Below are 19075 nucleotides of genomic sequence, written 5' to 3' on the forward strand. Positions count from 1 at the left end.
CTGAAGATAAACTTTGAGTTGTCATAGGTTTTAGAAAGCTAACTGCTATCCTTGCAGCAACAGGGCAAGGAGTCACTCAGTTTGCCATAGCATAAATTGTAGAATGTTTCACCTTAAAACGTGCACCTCCTCACTGATTTCTCCTTATGCACAAGGTGGGCCATGATAACTGGGTACGTGGCGTTCTGTTCCATTCTGGGGGAAAATTTATTTTGAGCTGTGCTGATGACAAGACTCTACGTGTCTGGGACTTCAAGAACAAACGATGCATGAAAACCCTCAATGCGCACGAACACTTTGTTACCTCTTTGGGTATGTATTGTTCTCCAGTGCTTACTGCAAAGTACAGAGCCAGAGATACAGATTTCTCTACATCTTCACCAGCTGAAGTCGAGCACCGAGCTAGACATTCATGTTTTGGATTCCAGTGAAGCTTTGTGCTATGTGTATTTTAATCAATAAGGACAGATACGAATTTTGAGTGTGCTGCATTTTTCCACTTGTGTTGCCAGTGTTGCATACTGGATAAAGACGTTAACTGCCAGGGTGTTCTGGAACCTTTCACCACTGAGTCTGTAGGCATTTGGGGAGTGCTGTAGTGCAAATGCTTGCCCAGAGAAGGGAAAAAGAAAAAAAAAAAAAAAAAAAAGGCAGGGGTGGGAGGAAGCAAAATAGTCAGAAAAAAAAAATATTTTGAATTCCTGGACATTCCTGATTAGTATTACCACGTCTTGGTAGACGTTAGTCCCCCCCTGCCCTGACAAAAACAAACCAAACCAACCCCTCCGTGTTCAACAAAGCTAGCTTTACTCTGGAATCTTCTCTGCTGTTTTTTTTCTCTGTATTCCTCTGGCAGTTCATAGCTTCTTCAGTAAAGCGGGGTTAGTTAGGTTAGCAGTGGACCTGGAACTGGCTACTTAAGGTTTCCTAATCAAACTCGCAGGTCTAATCAAAATGCAGGGTTTCCAACTTCACTCTTAAATTAAAGACAGCTGATCAGAAAGGGGCAAAGAAAAGTTGTGAGTTGAAGAACATTAAACCGTTAGCATGGTTGGCTGACCCTGGAATTGGCTGCTTCCGTTTACAGATGGCTTTGCTGAACCCTTTCTGCACAATGAGGCTTCTTGATTCCTCTTGGTTAAAATTGATTTGTATATAGGAATATTCTGGGATCTCCTGAGAAACCGTACACTTAGCATTTTTTAAATACTAGCTCACAGCAAAAAGTTTCTTGACTTCTGATTCTTGAATATCTCCTATGTAAATACCTGAAGTTCTGTCTTCTGGTGGTATTCAAGGGTTTTACCAGTTTGAGATGTTTTGGACTCCTCTCTGTTATAACTTTATCTGGATTTCTTTTCCACGAAAGCTCCTTTATAACTGAACTGAAAGGAGATTTTCACGCTTTACAAGATGATAGCATGAGAGAATTTGCCTTCAGAGCTACAGACATGATGAGCTTTGAAATTTGGTATTTGAGCTGGTATAATTTTTTTTGAAAAAGTAATGACATTCAGTGAGAGCGGAAAATACTAAAGTTTTGGATTCGTTCTTAACATAAGCTTTTCTTTCCTCGCAGATTTCCACAAGACGGCACCGTATGTGGTTACTGGAAGTGTAGATCAAACAGTAAAAGTGTGGGAGTGCCGTTGATTGAATTCACATTTGACCCCTTTTTCCTCTGGATGCACTCAGATACCATGGTTACCCATTGAGCTCTGTTTAAATAAATATTGTCCTTTCATGTAAATTATTCTGGATGTAGATTGAGCTTATTAAATGTTACACACAAAGTATTCATGCATGGTGAATCCAAATTGTATACTGTAAATTTACATACGTTGTCTAGAAGTACCATAGGTTTAAGAACATGGGCTGGCATTGGTCACATCAGACCTAAGAAGGCAGAAGTTGGATAATTGAAATAGGGCACTTAACTGAATAGTTGACAGTGTCGTTCTATGTCGGATAATTATACCTGTTTTTCTTTCTGCTGTCTGTTGGTGCCTGAATTGGTGACCTCATTTGGGAAAAGTTTTGTAGGGCTCTTTCAGAAATGTGTATCTATGTAACATCACTTAAGTGTGCTTAATAAATCTTCTCTAAGAATACTAGATAATAAGGCTGCAATTCAGAATCTTCTGAACCTTATATGTAATTAATGGAAATTAATTAAACTCTGGAATATTTGTCATGAAACATTTGCCAAATCAACAGAACACACTTGTTTTGGCCTCCTATCACGCAAGGGTTGGTATATTTATATAACTAACTGTAAACCTGAAATAAGACAACAAATCTTAGTAGCAGCTGATGTGATAAATGTATTTATTTTTTATTTGGTCATTCAATGGTTAAGCTGTGTTGTTAAACTAAGTTTAAATGGGTTTTTTGTTGTTGTTGGGTTTGTTTTTTTTTTTTTTTTTTAATGCTAGACGAACTTCCAGGAGGAGTTGTCCATCCCACTAGAATTTAGTGATCTAATTTCCACTAGAGCTTAATCTCCCAAATGGCTGCCATGGTACAACTTGCTGTTTGCTTTCAATGTTTGTTAGAGATGTGCAATTCCTATTACACAACAGCATCAAAGTACTTTTCCCTCTTATTCACTTGCAGGAGGTTGGGATTTACAAAGGTTTCGTGGTTTCTTTAGTGCCTCCTTGGAAACTCGTTTGAAAATGAGGTTATACTTACCTTGGCAAGACAATGTGGCTTGAATAAAAACATACTGTGGTTTGCATATTGAGAAATATCTTGGGATACAGTGTTTAAACGCTTGAAAGAAAGCACTAAATACTTTGAGAATCAGGTTGTAATGGCAGATACAGATTGATACAGGCTTCTACGAGAAAACCAAAACACCATCAACAAAACAAAGTCCATCCGTGGGAATGATGCTATCAAGTAAACATTTAAAACCAAAACCAAATCCTATCAGCAAAACTAGCCCAGCTTGGTTCTTAGTATTTATGTTGTTTGGTGTATACAATTTTTAATTTGCATATCCCTAAAGTTACATATTTTGATCTGAAGTGAATGAAAATATTATAAATTAGTATTTTAATCAGCATTTTTGTGACAAATTCCATTGTAGATAACTGAGAATTACAATACTTATCAAACTAACCAGGTCTTTTTAAAAATCCACTTTAAAATTTACAGTATGATGAAGTACCAGTCTGATGTTTTAACAGGTGAATTTGTGCTTCATTTTATTCATTTTGTTTAATACATGGCTTTTAAAACTGTCCCTTTTAAAAACAAGAATCCTTGACCAACGTAGGGTTGGCTGGCGGGTGTACACACTAAAATGGTGAGGGGTACGGTGGTTAACTTCCTACAGTCGCCCGCAGAAGGACCCGTCCTCCGGGGTGGAGGAGCTGGGTTTCGGAATTGGGTCCTGGCGTAGGCTTGCCTCTGGGAAGGGGTGGAGGAGATGGAGTTCTGATGTGGGGGTTTTTTGGAGCCAGTCTAAGATTCAGGCTAATCTCTTTAAATCCAGTGGTTTATGTAATCTTCCGTGTGTGTTTCTGCAGTTAAGCATGCACAAATAAAGTAATTTTTTGTTTGTTAGCTGCTTGGACTGGACAAATTTGCTGCTTTCTGTCCTATTCGAGAATTCCAGATACACAAGTAGTGCATCTTAAAGTTCCTCGGTGCATCTGCAACTGTAAAGTACTACATCTGTTTAGTTCCTGATAGGACCTATAAACTTTATTTAAGTATAAAGTAAACCACACTCATGTACATAATTCATAAAGATGAATGAGAAATTAAAGGTACCTATTAAGTGGAAGTTGTCTACTGCATTTTTTCCCTTTAGCATACAACTCTTTACAAGGACAACCGAGTAACTAAAGTCACGTAAGCAGCATTTAATTGCTTGTGTGAAACGCTCTGCAAAGTACTTCTGCAACCTTCTCCTTTCATAAGCAGTGAATAATCTCAGGGATGGTCCCGAATGGATCACAAGTGAAAGCCCTGGTTAGACAAAAAAAAAAAAAGTGAAAGCCACAACACAGGAGTTGGGTTTGTGAGGGTTTCCTGCAGCGTTGCTCCGTGCTACTGCGCCGTGGTGAACTTCTTCCACTGTTGGCAGTGTTTTCTGTCGGCTAATCCTGTGCCTTTCCTGTGATAACGAGTACAAGAATGAGGTTACTGGTTTGGATCACAACATAAATCTGTTAGGGAGTTGAAGAGGTTCACTGCTGCTTTGCCACTTTCCTTACTAAAATTGGCATCGCTTAAAAAATAACTCTGTACAGACCGTGTTACCAAATGGACAATACAGACTTTTTGGCTTAAAAGCAGGCAGCCATTCCAGTGCCACCCTGATGGAACGTGCCCAGGAAGGCTTAGATGCGTTCTAAAAAGTGCAACGTTTATTGTGGTTTAGACATAATCTGGAGGTCGATGTTTTATAGCATCTTGCACTTTAGAAGATTTAAAAAAAAAAAAAAACAAAAAAAAAACCAAACAAAAAACCGTCCTGCTTTGTGTATGGTGTGACCAATGATGTGCCCGGGGCACTAAGTAAAAAGAAAAAAAAAAAAAAAAAATCTAGTTGCTAGCAAGTTGTCCAAGGGCTGTGGAGCACTGTAGTAGTTTGAAAGCTTTGGCTATAGACTCACCAAGCCCAGTCTACTTATCCTGTCATACCCTGCTTCTCCCGTTTGCCTCCTCCTGTTTTTATGTGAACTGCCTGATAATATCACTCTTAAATAGCTTTTGACCCGCGTGAAAGCTATTTAAAAGACAAGATTATACTTTGTTTTTGTAGACAGTGGTGGCTTGATAATCCTTTTAATGAGCTGAATATTAAAGAAAAAATACTGAGTGAAGGAGAAGCGCACATAGAACGAGTTATTTGCTGTCCAGCTGTACGTAACGTCCGGTGTATTTAAAAAAGTCAAAACCAAGAATCTTCTAGCAAGAATACCTGCATAAAATGGTAGGGATAAACGTGTTAGGAGCGGGGGAGGTTGAGTGGGATTTACAAGTCACAACTGGATTTAACTGGCCTTTTTATCTTTCCACTGTGTCATGTAAGTAGCTGCTTTCTTGTCCTACCTATCCCTCGGGCTTCCCCAAGTTCGCAAAATCTTCACCTTTTAGAAGTTGATCCTGACATTGACATGAAGGCAAACGTTGAATTTTTTTCATAAGAACGATGTTAGAGGTTGCAATTGGAGAAAACAGTTCCCAGACTGTAGGAGTTAACGGAAGCTATTGACACAATTTAAAAAAAAAAAAAATCAGTAAAGGAATGTATATAATACTGCTCTGTGTTTTACAGTAAGATTTGTTGCTCTCAGACTGTGTAAAACAAAATTTATTCATGTTTTCTGCATATTAAAAAAATCTTATTGTACCAATTGGTAAACTATTAAATGCATATAAAACTAGATGTGGTTTTGTTTCCTTGGATGCAAGAATTAAAACTATTTTGAAAAAAGCTATTGGTGTTTCACCCTTCAGATTTTACTCCACAGCTGCTTTTCCTTTTATCTAATTTTAATTTAAATCGTGCTCGGCTGAGGAAATGTGAAGCATTTTTAAGGCAGTTGGTCGCCGTGAGAGCAGTCGAAGGTTTTCTTGGTGAAGCGAGATCGCGTACAGAAACTTGTGCAGCCGGAAATGGTTCCGGCCGTGCCGGCGGCTGCCGGTCCTGTCCCCGTGCTGCCTTTTCCCGTTTTTTGTTTTGTTTCGGGGTGTTTGAATTTATTTATTTTATTTCCCCCCCCTTACCTTGACCCTTGCTTTACAGCAGACCTACCAGGAACCACCCCTCGCTGTTTCTGTGCTCGGCAGCGTCGGAGCTGTGGGCGCCGCGGGCCGCGTCCTGCGGGGTCCAGCGCGGGAGCCGCCCGTCGCCGCGGCAGGAGAAGCCCTGCGCGGGTGGAGGTGCCCCCCGGGAGGCTGGAGGCTTTGTTTCCATCTCGGTGCCTGTCGGTTGGGGTGTAGGTTGGTGGTGTGTTCGGTTGTTGGTTTTTTTTTTTCCCCTGCGGTCTGGCCTTCGTTGCCGTGAGCGCTGCTTATAAACGGGTCAGGGAGCTGAAATGGAAAGCGCATTTCTTCATTGATGGAGGAGCAAGGAGGTGACCTTGACCGTGCTGGGGGGAGAACGAGACAAAGCTGCTAGCTGCTACGTGCTGCGTAAGCATCCTGCACGGTGTTACTTAGGAGCAGGAACCGACCTGGGATGGGCTTTTGGGGGAGACTGACCTTCGTTTGGGGAAAACAACGGAATTTCAGGCTCTGCCAGAGCCAACGGGCGGTCGGATGCCCTGGGGAAGGGGTGGCCCGAGCGGTCGGTCCAGAGAGGCGTCAGGGTGCGGGTTTGAACGGAAAGCCTCCTAAGTGTTTGCAAACGTAGTAAGCTTATTGAAAGGCAGAGAGAAGGGCTATTAAAATGTCAGTTGCTAGGAGCAGTCTGGGTAGTGGAGGAATTCCGTTTTCCCCTTCAGCTTGGCGAGTTGTTGCCTTGCTGACAGCAGCTTGGTAAGTGGACGAGACGAGCTTCCACCAGCGGGTTCCAGTTTTGCCGTAGCACTGATGGGTATTAAAACATTTTTTTCAGCAGACAGGGTTGAATATAAAAAGAAATTACACGGATAGGAATTTTGGTCGATGGTGGGAAGATAATGATGTGCTCGGTCGAGCAGGCTTCTCTCTGGACGGTGCAACCGCTAGCTGCAGCCCGGGTTTAACCGGGGACTTCTCCTTGGAAGAAAGTTGCAGCTTTTATTGTATGTGTGATGGCATTAAGTGCTGGAAAGCCCTCTGTCGGGAAGGACAGCGAGGAGGATAAAACCAGTGTATTTCGATGTGCCTCCTTCAGGACTGCTGCTGGTTTTAATCTTTCTCTGAAATAATTTGTTTGCTGCAGTTACTTTTCTCGGGCAGCGGCACGGCTACCTGCCAGCCGCGCTTCTCCGCGCCACGCGTGGGCTGCTAAACCCTGCCGGAGCCGGAGCCGGAGCCGAACAGCGCGAGGAGGGGCCGCGGTGGCGTACGTGGAGCCGCTGCCACAGGCGAGCTGTTCGGGGCCGCTCTCCTCTCCGTAGTTCTCCGGTCATTTTTATCTACGAACTTGTGAAGTGAGTACCTGAGAACCCCCAAACCCCAGAAGAGGTAAAAGAATTACGGAACCTATGTTGTTAAATGCGGTTATTTAACAACTAACGATGGCCGTGCAGCCTTATCAGCCGGGATTTGCATCCTTCAGCTCCATTTCCCACGTTTACAGAACTCCTGCGTGCACGCACCAGCCCCGAGCAGCGCTAGGGACTGCAAGCCCGGGAGAGGCCTGGGCTGGAGGCAGAGCCCGAATCCGTGCGGGCAGAGGGGCGCGGAAGGGGCACAGCACCCCGCAGCGCCGCATCGCACGGCTGCGGGCGTTAGAGCCCCCGCCCGGCCTCTGCTGCTGCTGGCTCCTGCGCAAAGGCGCAGCAGCGGTGGCTCCGGTGACGGTGCCCAACGCCTTGCCCCGGACTGTGAAGAAACCAATAAATAAAGTACCTAAAATAGTTTAAAAAGCTTTTAATGGACTGAAAGACACTAGTAAAAGAAAAATCTTGTAGGAAAGATGCACTGTAGTCATTTATTGATTGCTTTCCAGGAAATTCAGAATTTTTCTAATCGGAGCGAGTTCTTTTGCAGTGACGACTCCTGCTTTGTGGCTCTCCCACCCGGGAGGCTGCTCCCTCCTTCCCCCCCAGTGACAAATACCTGTCTCGTAGGACAGGGTACAGAGCACAGTGACAGCACTTGTTCTCCACAAGGTCAGTAAAAGCAGCAACGCAAACGAGCAGAGGGTACTACCCATGCCAGACAACACCAGCGAGACAGAGCGAGCCCGGACTCCGTCGGCGGCACAGGGCGGCTGGGGACGAGCCAGCAGGAGTCGTTCTACAGCTTGAGCTGTTCGGGGAAAAAGGACCTTCACCTCTGTCGGCACACCGTGGCCTGCGGCGGCCACCTCTTGCCCCGTGACCCGTGCGCGCCGGTGAGGGGAGGGAAGGGTTTGGTTAGCGGCATCTGCCATTTCAGCAACGTCCATTGCCAGCAATGGAAGCTCCCCTGGCAACAATCGCAAAACCAGTGTGCGAAAAAGTTGTTAGTTAAGAAGGTATTAGCCACAGGCGTCAGTGCTGCGGGAATTCGAGTTTTTATTTACGCTCCCTCCCCTCCCCGAAGCCTAGGAATTGTTGTTGTGGGAAATGGATGATGCCAACCTGGGTCAACTTGCCCGCCGGGTTGGAGTCCACCAGCTCTGTTACACTCGCTATTGCAAATGAGACCAAGTCCCTTTTCTGCCTTTTCCTCCCCTTTTTCAGCAGGGCCCCGGGTTCCCGCTGCCGCCCCTTCCTCCAGCCCTCGGCTGACGCCCTTGGCCAGCTCTCCTAGGCACTGGGGTTTCCATTGCAATGGAAGTTTGTGCGCTTTTTTAAACATCAAGCCCTCACTCTTTGGATACAGCATCCCAACGTACTCAGCTGCAGGCAGAGCAGAGAGGTGGAACTGTGAGTATCATTCATATATATATCTCTATATCTCTATATAATATCTCTATCTTTACCTTGAAAATTAGAATGTGAATGTTACAAAACCCCACTGAATTGCCAAACTGCCAACCAAAAGTAGAAAAAAAATGGTTAAAGGAATCCAATGGCTATATCCTGATGTAGAAAACGCTGTACATTCCCCCACTACAGGCAGCCGTACCGGCTTCGGTCATCTCGGCAATCCCCAGCTGGCGGCTTAGTCTTCCTTAGCACAAAGGGGGAGAGCGGCTGGGGGGCAAAGAAATCTTTTGGCTTGGAATCCACGTTTCACAAGAACACCGAGCAGTGGATGGGGCTGGTTTTGTACTGTTTTAGCAAAGCAGTGTCCTTAGTCAACATAAAAATGACCTGAGAAATGTTACATACCTCAAGACAGTTCATTTGGAATTCGTATGTACAAAGTAGAAATAACTGATGAGATGTGCACACACACAACACGTACACGCACGCGCAGGCACGACAGCCTCCGGCCGCGCTGGCCGAGGATGGGTCTCGGACGCTGCTGCATCCTGGCCGCCTTCCCCTCCGCGGGCAGACACAAGCTCAGTCAGACAGATTACATTTCTCAGATTAGTTCTTTGCATTGTGTATTAATTGTACCAGTGCAATAACATTGTCAAAAAAGGAGGAGCTGCTCCAGGGGAGTCCGAGACCCTGGGTCAGATTCAGAAAAGGGTGGTTTAAACTTTTTTTTTTTTTTTTTTTTAAGCGAGGTACACATTAAGCAGAGCTCTGTGTTAAGGGGCGCGCAGCAGAAGGCATGCTTGGCTCAGCCTCTTTCTCCTCCACAGCTTTGTCCTCTGGTTCCAGCTGTTCGCCACTTTTTATGCTTTCTTGGAGCTGCTGGCGTCGCTGCACCTCTGCTTTAAGGTTCTCCAAGTCTTTTTGGCTGAAGGGGAAAGCAGGAAGGGTAGCAAACGTTAGACCAGCGGGAAGCAGAGGGAGAAGGCAGCGCTCAGACTCGGAAACGCTCCCAGCGCTCGCCCTCGTCCTGCCGGCGGCCATGGCTCGGCAGCGCGCTTGGTTTGCCACCTGGTTTTGAACCAAGAGGCACCGGGAGGTGACCCACCCGTGGCCGCTCGGGGCAGAGGCGCTGAGGTTAATCTTGTCTGTGGCCAGGCAGCCGCCAGCCCCTTCTGGTAAATTTTTACTGTCAGTGATTATTTATAGCCTTAATTATTTATAGCTGCAGAAGAATACAGTCTCAGCTCAGGTCATTTTTTTCCACCACCACCCCAATCAAATTTTCAACTAAAAGTCTAAGAGATAATTTATAATAAATGAAAAAAAAACCAAACCAACAAAACATTTTAAGAGTACTGCTGTTTATAGTGGTCTTAAAGATGACGATAATCAGGGCTAGTAGTATGATCTCAGCTCATGTTCTTTGTAAACAAATCCTGGGGAGCTGGGGAAGGAACAGCTCCTCGCTGCCCTCGAAGCGGCCGCCCTGCCAGGCGGCACCAGTGCTGCGCTCCCCAGTTCGGGGTAGAGACCCTCACCGCAGCTCGGGGTAGAGACCAGGGACTGCGCCTCAGCCGCCTCCCCCTCTGCCGCCGGAGCACAGGCGAGGAGGGGAGATGCCAGCTCCTGGCTGCTGGCCGAGCGAGCCATGGGGCAAGTCACTCAATAGTGGCCTTGCCCGCTGACGCAGCAATTCTGCAGGAAGCTTGCCTGGTTTCCTTTAGCGTCACAGAGCTGTTTGGGGGTTCAGGTTTTATCGGATCAGATTGCTGCTACAAGCTCGAGGTTACCGTTTTGAGAGGCACCTGACGTTTCATGCACGGTTCTTCCAACCAGCAGCTTTTTTAGTGCCGCTAAGGATTGCCCAGGGATCCCAGAACCACAGAACGTCCCGAGTTGGAAGGGACCCCCGAGGATCAGAGTCCAACTCCCGTCCCTGCATAGGACAACCCCAGAAATCACACCCTATGTCTGAGGGTGTTGTCCAATTGCTTCTTAAATGTCGTCAGGCTTGGTGCCGCGACTGCCTCCCGGGGGAGCCTGTTCCAGCGCTCCACCACCCTCTGGGGGAAGAACCTTCTCCTAACCTCCAGCCTCAGCCTCCCCTGGCAGATCTTCCTGCCCTTCCCTCGGGTCCTATCGCTGGTCATCAGGGAGAAGAGATCAGGGATGCCATAGAGCATCCCTTCGCAAGCGTTCAGCAGTGCCTTCGAGGGACCCAGCACCTTCAAAAGCCATTTTCAGGCAGAAGGGACAGTTTCTGCCGTTATTTGCCTAGTGCTGCCTGAAGAGAAGAGGCACCCGAGATCCCTGGAAACTCCACGTTTTGGGTCAGTGACTCTTAACGCAAAGGGAAGCGTTGCATTTATGCTACTGCTGGAAGAAACGTCACACAAAAATACGACTTGATTTCTAAAGGTATCACAGAGGTATCACTCTACCTTAGTGGAATGAAGAGAATTCCATTGATAATGTTGAGCTGCTCCAGGACACTGGCCATACTGGGAGCTGTGAACTACAGCGCAAGAGAAAAACAAGTTTTTAAAGTCAAAACCCAGACAGAAAAACTCAGAGCTCCTAAGCAAGTCCAGACACCATTTAGCAACAGCTGAGAAAAAGCCAGGTCTCGTATGACGCTCCAGTAGCTGTAAAGTGGCATAAGTGGTATTTTCTACCTCTTTATACCCAAAAGTTGAAAGGCAGCATCTGGAGGCCCCGAGGCACCGTGGGCAACCTCCGACCTCAGCAGGACTTCAGTTAAATGCAGCGTATACCTGAGGTCAAAACGTGGTGGGTTTTTTTTTTTCTCTCCTTCAAGTGTTGTAACAAGGGTAAAATCTTCATTACCGTTCATGGGTTCGAGCCTCTTAGCTGGACACGATGTCCTGGACTTGACCATTTACTCAATTCGAGGTCTTTATGCTCAAATTACTCTGCCATGAACTCCTCAGTTCTGTAACCAGTTCTTTGCAGCGAGAAGACGACCCAGCCGCTCCCAGAGCCCTATCTATGCCGCTCTGCCCTTTCTACTGGGAGGGAGTCGGTGCAGCTGGAACCCTCTTTCCCAACCCGCTGGCTCGCAATCCTCCGGCAGCCGCACGGCACGGCAGGGAGAGCACCCGTGGCACCAGCAGCGCGCGCTCCCCTCGATCTGCCGCGGCCGGGCTGGCGCGCTCTGCCGGGTGCGCAGGCAGATAAGAGCAGCTGGGTTTGGCCCAAGAGGGCGAATCTGCTCCTGCTCCTCGTAAGGCAAAGCAAGGCAGCCCCGCCATGCTCCGCTCTGCTGCCCAGCCTCCCCACACCACAAAATCCTTGGAAGGAGAACAAAGCACCTGGTGAAAGATGACGGCATGTTTTAGGATGAGGAAACCGAAGTACTTTTGGATTGAGCAACCTGCCTCCAGCCAGTGAGTCAGCAGAGGGGCAGGTTTGCCCGTAGGCGTCCCAGGCTCCCGCACTGCGAGCTGCCCCGCGCGTTCTTACCGATTTCCCCAGGTGCCCTGCAACAGTCAGCTGCGCTCGACTGCCTGCGCTCGGGAGAAAGAGCCAGAGCCCAGAACTGCTCTATGCGGAAGCGGAGGGGACAAATGCTCCGTCCGCACTGGTTACACTGAGCCACGTCTGCCCGAGCCCCTGCCTCTGCAGGGACCTCCCGCCCGCGAGGGGTCTGCATCTGGCACAGCATTGCCACCTCCTGCACGCGTACGCTCGGTGTCCGTCAGGAGCAGCTGAACGCAAATCTCTGCCTTGACGGCAAGCCCTCTCGCTTGCGCGCGTTGCGTAAGGTTACCTTCAGTGGCATGATGTTCGCGTTGGAGCCGTTCTTGTAAATCTCGTTCATTGTGCGCTGAAGAGCGACTGCTTGCTGAGTCAGGTATTTCAAGTACTCAGAGCTCTCTTTGGTCTTTTCATGATGTTCTCCAAGCTAATCAGAAAAGGGGGAAAACCAAAAAGGTACGGTATTACAAATCAGAAGAGGACCCAAAGCAGGGTGCACTCCTAGTCTCTGCTAGCTCAACATCCTCATAGGAACTCATCAGAACTGGATTTCACCTGCCTTGGCATTCAAAAAAACAAACAAAAAATTCCTCTAGGAGCCTGATCATCAACATTACACACTTCCGTCAAGTAGGAGCACGTCTGCGGGGCGAGCGGCATTCCCTCCGCCAGGCCATGCTTTCAGCCAGCGTGACTGCGCCGGATCACAGCGCACAGCTGCGGACGTGTTCGGGCAGCCCCCGCGATGATGCAGAAGTTTCGCTGTGCCTCAGCCAGGGCTGCGAGCGGGAGAAGGGATTGCCCACAGAACAGCTCGAGTACGAAACTCGCTTGGATCTGGTATTTAAAAGAGAGGTGGTGCAAAAAGGCCAGGCCAGCTCCTTCCGTGCCCCGCCAGCACGTGGGGCCACGCCACCGACAGAAGCTTCTGTCCGGCGACAGGGGTACAGCAAGAACAAACTTGCAGGAAGGCTATTTGAAGACTTTTGGCATAAAATCCAGTCCGTTACCGTACAGGGCAGCAATTCTGCCCCGTCCCTAGAAAGAAGATTCCCTGGCATCTGCTCGGAGCTGCCTGTAAGAAAGGCCTGCCCGAGGCCCAAGTTGTGGCACTGTTTTGCAGTGGTACGGCTCGTTTCTGGCAGGAAAATATTATGACACAAATTAGCAGCCTGCACGCTCGTTACCTGGTTTTTGTAGATGGTGTAGCCTTCCTTCTCGTGCTGCAGAGCTGACCGGAATTCTGCTTTGCTCTCGTACACTCGGGCTACCAAGTGGTGGCTGAGGGGAGGAGGAGGAGGATTTAGAGGTACTTCAATGAAGAAGAAACATTTCTGCACTACGGCGAGCACAACTTGAACATAACGTTTAGTCTAAAAGTCTCAATACCAGCATCAAAGGAGGCAGATACTGGACTCCGAATACAGCACCCTGGTAGTTACTTCTCCCCACCCCGTCTGGGGATTAACATACTACACCGATTTGGGTCGGATTTGTGTTGAAATGCTGAGAAGTGACCTACAGAAGTAAAAACTGAAGGGAGGCAGCGCATCCACGGGAACATCTCAGGGCTAGATTTGTTAACTGGGAAAGAAGGAGGCAGCCATAAGCCCCTACCCTTCAAAAAGGCTCTCTTCTTAGAAAGCAAAGGTGTGAATTACTTGATTATTCACAGCCAAAAGTAAAAAAAAAACCAACCTTCCAGCACAGAAACAACCAGCAAAACAGTGGCAGAGCTGGGACCCAAGTCACCTGGGCTCTCCCCAGCTGGGAGAGCTGCCCGGGCTTGGACTTTGCTTCCTTGGTGCTTCTGGAATGACGAGAAGATTGCTGGTTTTGGCAGTTTTACTCTGCGGGAGGTGATGAATCTCATCAAGCATCCCAGTGCTACTAAGGGAAGGCAAGATGCTTTCTGCAGAATGCATATCCATCAACTGCTGGAAAGCAAATCACGCTCTTGTGGGTGCTTAATAAGATTTATTTTCGCCCTGACGAAGAACAGATGGGTTGCAATGTGGTAGTAGTAATTAGGAGTGGGGCAGTGCTTGGTTGACAGTGAGCCAGTTCTGCATTCAAGGACAACGCAGCCAGCACTGAAGAGCAGTGGGTATCTAGAGCAGATCCTAAAGGTGCCGACCACTCATAGCTCCCTTGGAAACACAAGGAACCGCTCGGTATTTTATTCAAATACAAGGCTTTATGGTAAAGGACAAAAGCAAATTATACGCTTCTCAAAGATAGCTCCCCGAGGGCTGGAAACAATTAAAGACAAGTGTTTACGTATCATCCCAGCCTCCCAGTGTAATTACATTAGCCTTGCTCTCCAACCTTCACTTGCCACATACGTTTTTCTACTGAGAGCCCACAAGGACCAGGGTCATCCTGACAGATTTTGGGGGCGACCGGCATTACAGCAGATCCCACAAGTAACTCTAAGAACAAGGGATCTCTGTCTTTTGCGACAGCAAACGTGGATGCTGCACCAGGACCTCGACTCACGCAGCCCAGCGGTCCCACGGAGGCTGACAGCTGGGACGAGACTGGATCTCCAATGTAACAGGACAGAGCTGGCCACGGCCGGCTCAGATCCCTCCCGTATGAGCGCACGGTGAATGTACTGGCTCCCTTGGACAGTACGGTGACCCAGCCCGGCACTCCACCCGGCCTCACCTTAGTGCAACTTTCAAAGACTTGGAGCCGTGATACTTGGAGCTGATGGCCAGCGCGTTCTCCAGGAACCGGAGCGACAGGTCATACTCCATAACCCCGTGGAGCACCAAGCCAATGTTGTTCTGCACAAAGAAGTCAAGTAGGCATTCAGAAAGCAAATTCAAACTACGCATTTATTGCTTCGTAAATACCAGGGCCACGCAGGTATTTCACTGCTGAAAAGGCCGCGGCAGCCCCAAGCCCCCCGCAGATCTCTCTATAGCACGTGACAGGGGACCGTTCTCCCCCTTGGGAGCTCAGCCCAAACAAGCCAGACAAAAGAGAGATAAGGAACAAACTCTATTCTATGCAAGGGCAACAAGAACAGGCTGAACTAAGGAATTTGCCCAAGGATTACAGGCGCTCGAACCCACGTCTCCGGTGCCCCAGTGCCGAGCTGCAGCCACAGAAGGCTGACCCTCCCAGCTGGAGAGTCAAACTCTTTTTTTTTCCCCTTCTCCTAATAGCACTAACTGGTGGTAACCCAGGGAAGAAAAAGCAGTGCCTAAATATTTATTTTAAATACCCAGCACTATGGGCATTTTAAAGCCCAAGAGGCTTCTTGGAGATTAGAAACTTGAAGACTCTAAAAGATTACTTACATCTAAGAGTGCCATTTCTGGGTGATCCTCCCCAAATACCAAGAGCATGAGGTAGCGTGCACGGTACAGTAAGTTCAACGCTGTGGAGAGCTGGCTGTTTGCGAAGCAGTACAAAGCAAGGTGCATCTATAACAAAAGAAGGAACCCAGCATTAATGTTTTTTTTTTACTGCTCTGTAAAGCAAACTCATCTCTCCTTTTACTCCTTTCCTCAGCTGCACACAAATAAGAAGGTCTGCCTTTCTGGTTAAAAAGGATTTCAACCACTCAGAAAAGTCCAAGTCTGCTGGCTGATTTGCAGCTCCGCTGAGGGGTCCCGTAAGACACGGTGCTGAGGAAGCCCAAGCGTTCCACTGCGGTTTCTCTTACGCACCTCAAGGAATATTTCAAAGTCGACCGTACGATTACGATATTCTGATTGCGCTTTTGGGGGGGTTCTTTCTCTTCCTTCATTTTTGACATAAGCCCAGGGCAACAGCCAGCAGAATGAATGAATATAAATAAGCATTCAGCAGACAAAACCCCAAATTCTAAACTAAGTAGGACAAATAGTGACCACGCAGGACACTTATAATGCAAACACTTAGGTATTCAGTTTACAAAAGCATAAGATACAGAACTTATGATGAAAGTGGAGGATTCTGGGAAGATCATTGCAGAGGGAAGGAGAACTGCAACTGTTTTCTAGATGCAGACAGGACTTAAGGCTCTCAGACTCCAGGTGGGCACGCGAGGTGCTGCTTCTCCCCCGGCACCCTGTACTCACGTATTCCTGAATCGTGTTGGGATGTTCAATACCCAGGACCCTCTCGCTCATTAGCACCGCTTTCTGCTGGTTACTTAAGGCCTAAACAGAACAGAAGACCCAAGAGCAAGTCACGCAGTGCCATGCACTTGAGCAAGGAAGCACGGGGAAGGAATGAGAGGACTAAACAGCCCCTGTCTGAGCCCTTGCTTACCTCTGAATAATCTCCCATGATATAGTTGAGACGAGCTAGCAGCCTCAGGCAGGCACAGATTTCTACATGCATAGCACCATACACATTGTTGAACAAGTTTAAGGCTTCATTGATGAGCTCGCAGCCCTCCTTCAAGAAACCTGAAAAGAGTTTATTCATACACGCGCGTATGTTAAATAACCCCTAGCACTACTGGAGAAGCGTGCAGCCCACGAAGTGAAAACAGCAGTGGGATACGTAGCCACAGGTCACTGCCTCGTGCAAGGACTAAAACCTAGAAGGAAACTGCTGCCCTGCATCCATCCTTGCTCATGGCTGGTAACTTTATAGCAGGCGTGTGTTTCAGATGGTCCTGGAGACCACGATTCTCTACCAGAACGGGGTGGGCGGGGGTATACCGGTGGAGGGCAGCGGGCCGTGCCACCCATACCCTGCTCTTCATTTATCGGCAGTCGCCTCAAGAGGCGGAGGCAGGTTGGGTCCGTACCTTGCTGAACCTTTGCTTGCCCGCTCTGGAAGAAGTGGAAAGCATCTGAGGCTTTGGGGTTTACGTGCTTCACTACAGGGAAGATGTTGAGAATATCCTCTTCCGTGAAGGTGGGCTTGTGCCTGTTGTCGAAGTTGTACTCCTTCAGCAGTATCTGGAGGAACCGAAAAGACCGGAGGTCAGGGTCACCGCTTTCACAGGTACTTGGCAAGAAAGGAGGGGGAAACGAGCCTTGAATTCTGTATGCGGATTCACAGTCAAAACATCCCCTGTATCGCTACCTGGGGACAGAGTTTTGAAAGAAGGTCACACGTAGGCGTGCAACAGCACGTGCGCGTGGGGAAATCGCGCCGCAGTGCCAAGGCACGGTCCTGCCACACCAAAGCCCCGACGGGGGAACCCCATCCAGCCAAACCCCGCACCCAGCAAGGAGCGAGAAGGCAGGGCTGTGGGGAAGGGAACCCCTGGTTCTTCAAGTCCTGCTCCGGTCAGCCAAAGAGCTGCTTCTCTTTGGACAGGGAGCATGTGTGTGCATGAACTTAAGATGTGACTTTGGTCTGTCAGACAGAGCAAGCTACGGGAATTGTATTCAGGCTGGCTGATCTTCCAAGGGAGATGCGCAGCAAGTTTACCCTAAAAGGGAACGGGATTAGAAATCTCTTTCCCCAGGGCTGGAACCTGTATTTAGAACATTAACACCACAAAGACCTTCAGGGGCTCGCGCCATCTGTCTGAAAGGCTGGCCCCTGCAAAGCACCCTGCACTTAGGCTTCGTGCTTCTCAGCGCAGAACGTGACAGGGAAGGGAAGGAAGATGCGGCTCTTACTTGGACTCCAGTTTTGAGGGAGATTTCACGAAGTAGGGTGATTTTCTGTAGATTATACACTTCGGCTGCTTGGTCAGCATTCTCACTGCAAAAAGCACACACAAGCTTCAGCCCTGAGGTAAGTCTCAGCTCAAGGACATCCCTCCCCTGCGGATGAAGCACAGGTCCCCGCACAGCTAGGTGCTAACTGAAGCCAATGACGAACACTACCGTGGTTGCTAATGGTCTATTAAAGCTTACAGAGACGCACAACAGTACTTTTTACTGAAGCCCTATGTGTGTTCTCTTCAAAGCTCGCTGCAGAGTTTAGGTGAGAGTCTGAATGCCTTCAGCTCTCGGTAACGAGTGAGCTGTCCCTGACGCAAAGGGATGATCACTGGTTTAGCCAACTAGTCAGGGTTCTTCTCTTGGGCCGCTTTGCTTGTACTTCCAGTTTAACACTCATTATCTGCACCTTCCAGCAGCCTTATTCACCATCTGTTTCAGATACAGGAGCAGCTGTCCTTGGTTTTGGAACATAAGCTCCCTTCAGCCTAAGTCATCGTCTATATAGACAAATATCTTGTGACTACACTCCTTCAGCTCCTTGCCTTCTGCTCCCCCCTGCACCACCGAGGAGAGCCCTCCCTTCCTCCGCTGGTTTTCCTAGCTGCCTTCGCCTCACAGCTTTCACCTCATTTCAAATTTCAGTTACACTTCCCCTGCTGCTCTTTGCCCGATTTCTTTCCACGATAAGCCTGTAAAACTCCTTCAAGAGTACAAATTTATATTCCAACAGAAAACAAGTCAAAAAGGCAGGTCCTGTTAAAGAACAATAAGAGCTACGGACATTTGGCGAGAGTCCGGGCACAAGCGAGGGTAAGTCGCTCTGCTTACCATTCAAGTCTAAAATCGAAGTAGTTCTTTGCTTCCGAACAAATGTTCTTCCAAAGCTCCTGAGGGGTCATGCTGGCCCATGCAGTGTTATCAGCATTTCCAAGGTTCCTGTTTTTCCTTTTCTTATTCTTTTTCTTGGAGACCAGCTCATCAGCTGGAAGATGGGCAATGGGATTTGGAAAGGAGCTTAGGAAGCAATTGAGGAAGTGGCTGATGGCTGCTGATAAACCCGACAGCTCCACGCCCTACAGCGAGACACCGAAATCAGTCGTGGAAGACACTGCCATCACACAGGCACTACTCCGACCCCGAGTCTCACACAAATCCAGTCCTACCAGAAACAGGAAAATCTTCCAGAAATGGGAGAGGAAGGCAATGTTTGCAAGTGGAACTAGCACAGACAGAATTACGTAGACATGAGAGATAAGCATATACCTACACACACACACAAATATATATTTCCATTTCGGGCTGCTACCTGGGACAGAGAAACTAGAGAGTGTAAAGAAGATTTTGGCACGGCAATAAAGCCAGGTGTATTGCTATGCTGTGTACAGACAGATATAAGGATGCACGAGTGTTCATGCA

The 19075-nt window shown here is 48.0% G+C and overlaps 2 protein-coding genes across 6 annotated transcripts in view; one reads left to right on the forward strand and one right to left on the reverse strand.

Annotated features, from left to right (window-relative positions):
* Window positions 1-5405, forward strand: part of PAFAH1B1 (platelet activating factor acetylhydrolase 1b regulatory subunit 1) — a 38536-nt gene extending 33131 nt beyond the window's left edge. For both annotated transcript variants that reach the window (XM_087752002.1, XM_087752003.1), the window contains exons 10-11: window positions 156-312; window positions 1580-5405. In XM_087752002.1, coding sequence (XP_087608128.1) covers window positions 156-312; window positions 1580-1653 — 231 coding nt within the window. In that variant the 3' untranslated portion in view covers window positions 1654-5405. The remainder of the gene's footprint in view (window positions 1-155; window positions 313-1579) is intronic.
* Window positions 5406-7526: 2121 nt separating this feature from the next.
* Window positions 7527-19075, reverse strand: part of CLUH (CLUH binding protein of NUMT mRNA) — a 42015-nt gene continuing 30466 nt past the window's right edge. For all 4 annotated transcript variants that reach the window (XM_087752001.1, XM_087751999.1, XM_009469037.2 and 1 more), the window contains exons 16-26: window positions 18488-18732; window positions 17612-17696; window positions 16786-16939; window positions 16299-16438; window positions 16106-16186; window positions 15341-15466; window positions 14700-14821; window positions 13217-13310; window positions 12322-12456; window positions 10973-11046; window positions 7527-9456 (exon numbers count right to left, since the gene is read on the reverse strand). In XM_087752001.1, the coding sequence (XP_087608127.1) occupies window positions 9288-9456; window positions 10973-11046; window positions 12322-12456; window positions 13217-13310; window positions 14700-14821; window positions 15341-15466; window positions 16106-16186; window positions 16299-16438; window positions 16786-16939; window positions 17612-17696; window positions 18488-18732 (1425 nt within the window). In that variant the 3' untranslated portion in view covers window positions 7527-9287. The remainder of the gene's footprint in view (window positions 9457-10972; window positions 11047-12321; window positions 12457-13216; window positions 13311-14699; window positions 14822-15340; window positions 15467-16105; window positions 16187-16298; window positions 16439-16785; window positions 16940-17611; window positions 17697-18487; window positions 18733-19075) is intronic.

Source organism: Nipponia nippon, unplaced genomic scaffold, assembly GCF_047370975.1.
Source record: "Nipponia nippon isolate SJK-2023a ecotype South Korea unplaced genomic scaffold, ASM4737097v1 scaffold_15, whole genome shotgun sequence".
In the NCBI taxonomy this organism is placed as follows: Eukaryota; Metazoa; Chordata; class Aves; order Pelecaniformes; family Threskiornithidae; genus Nipponia; species Nipponia nippon.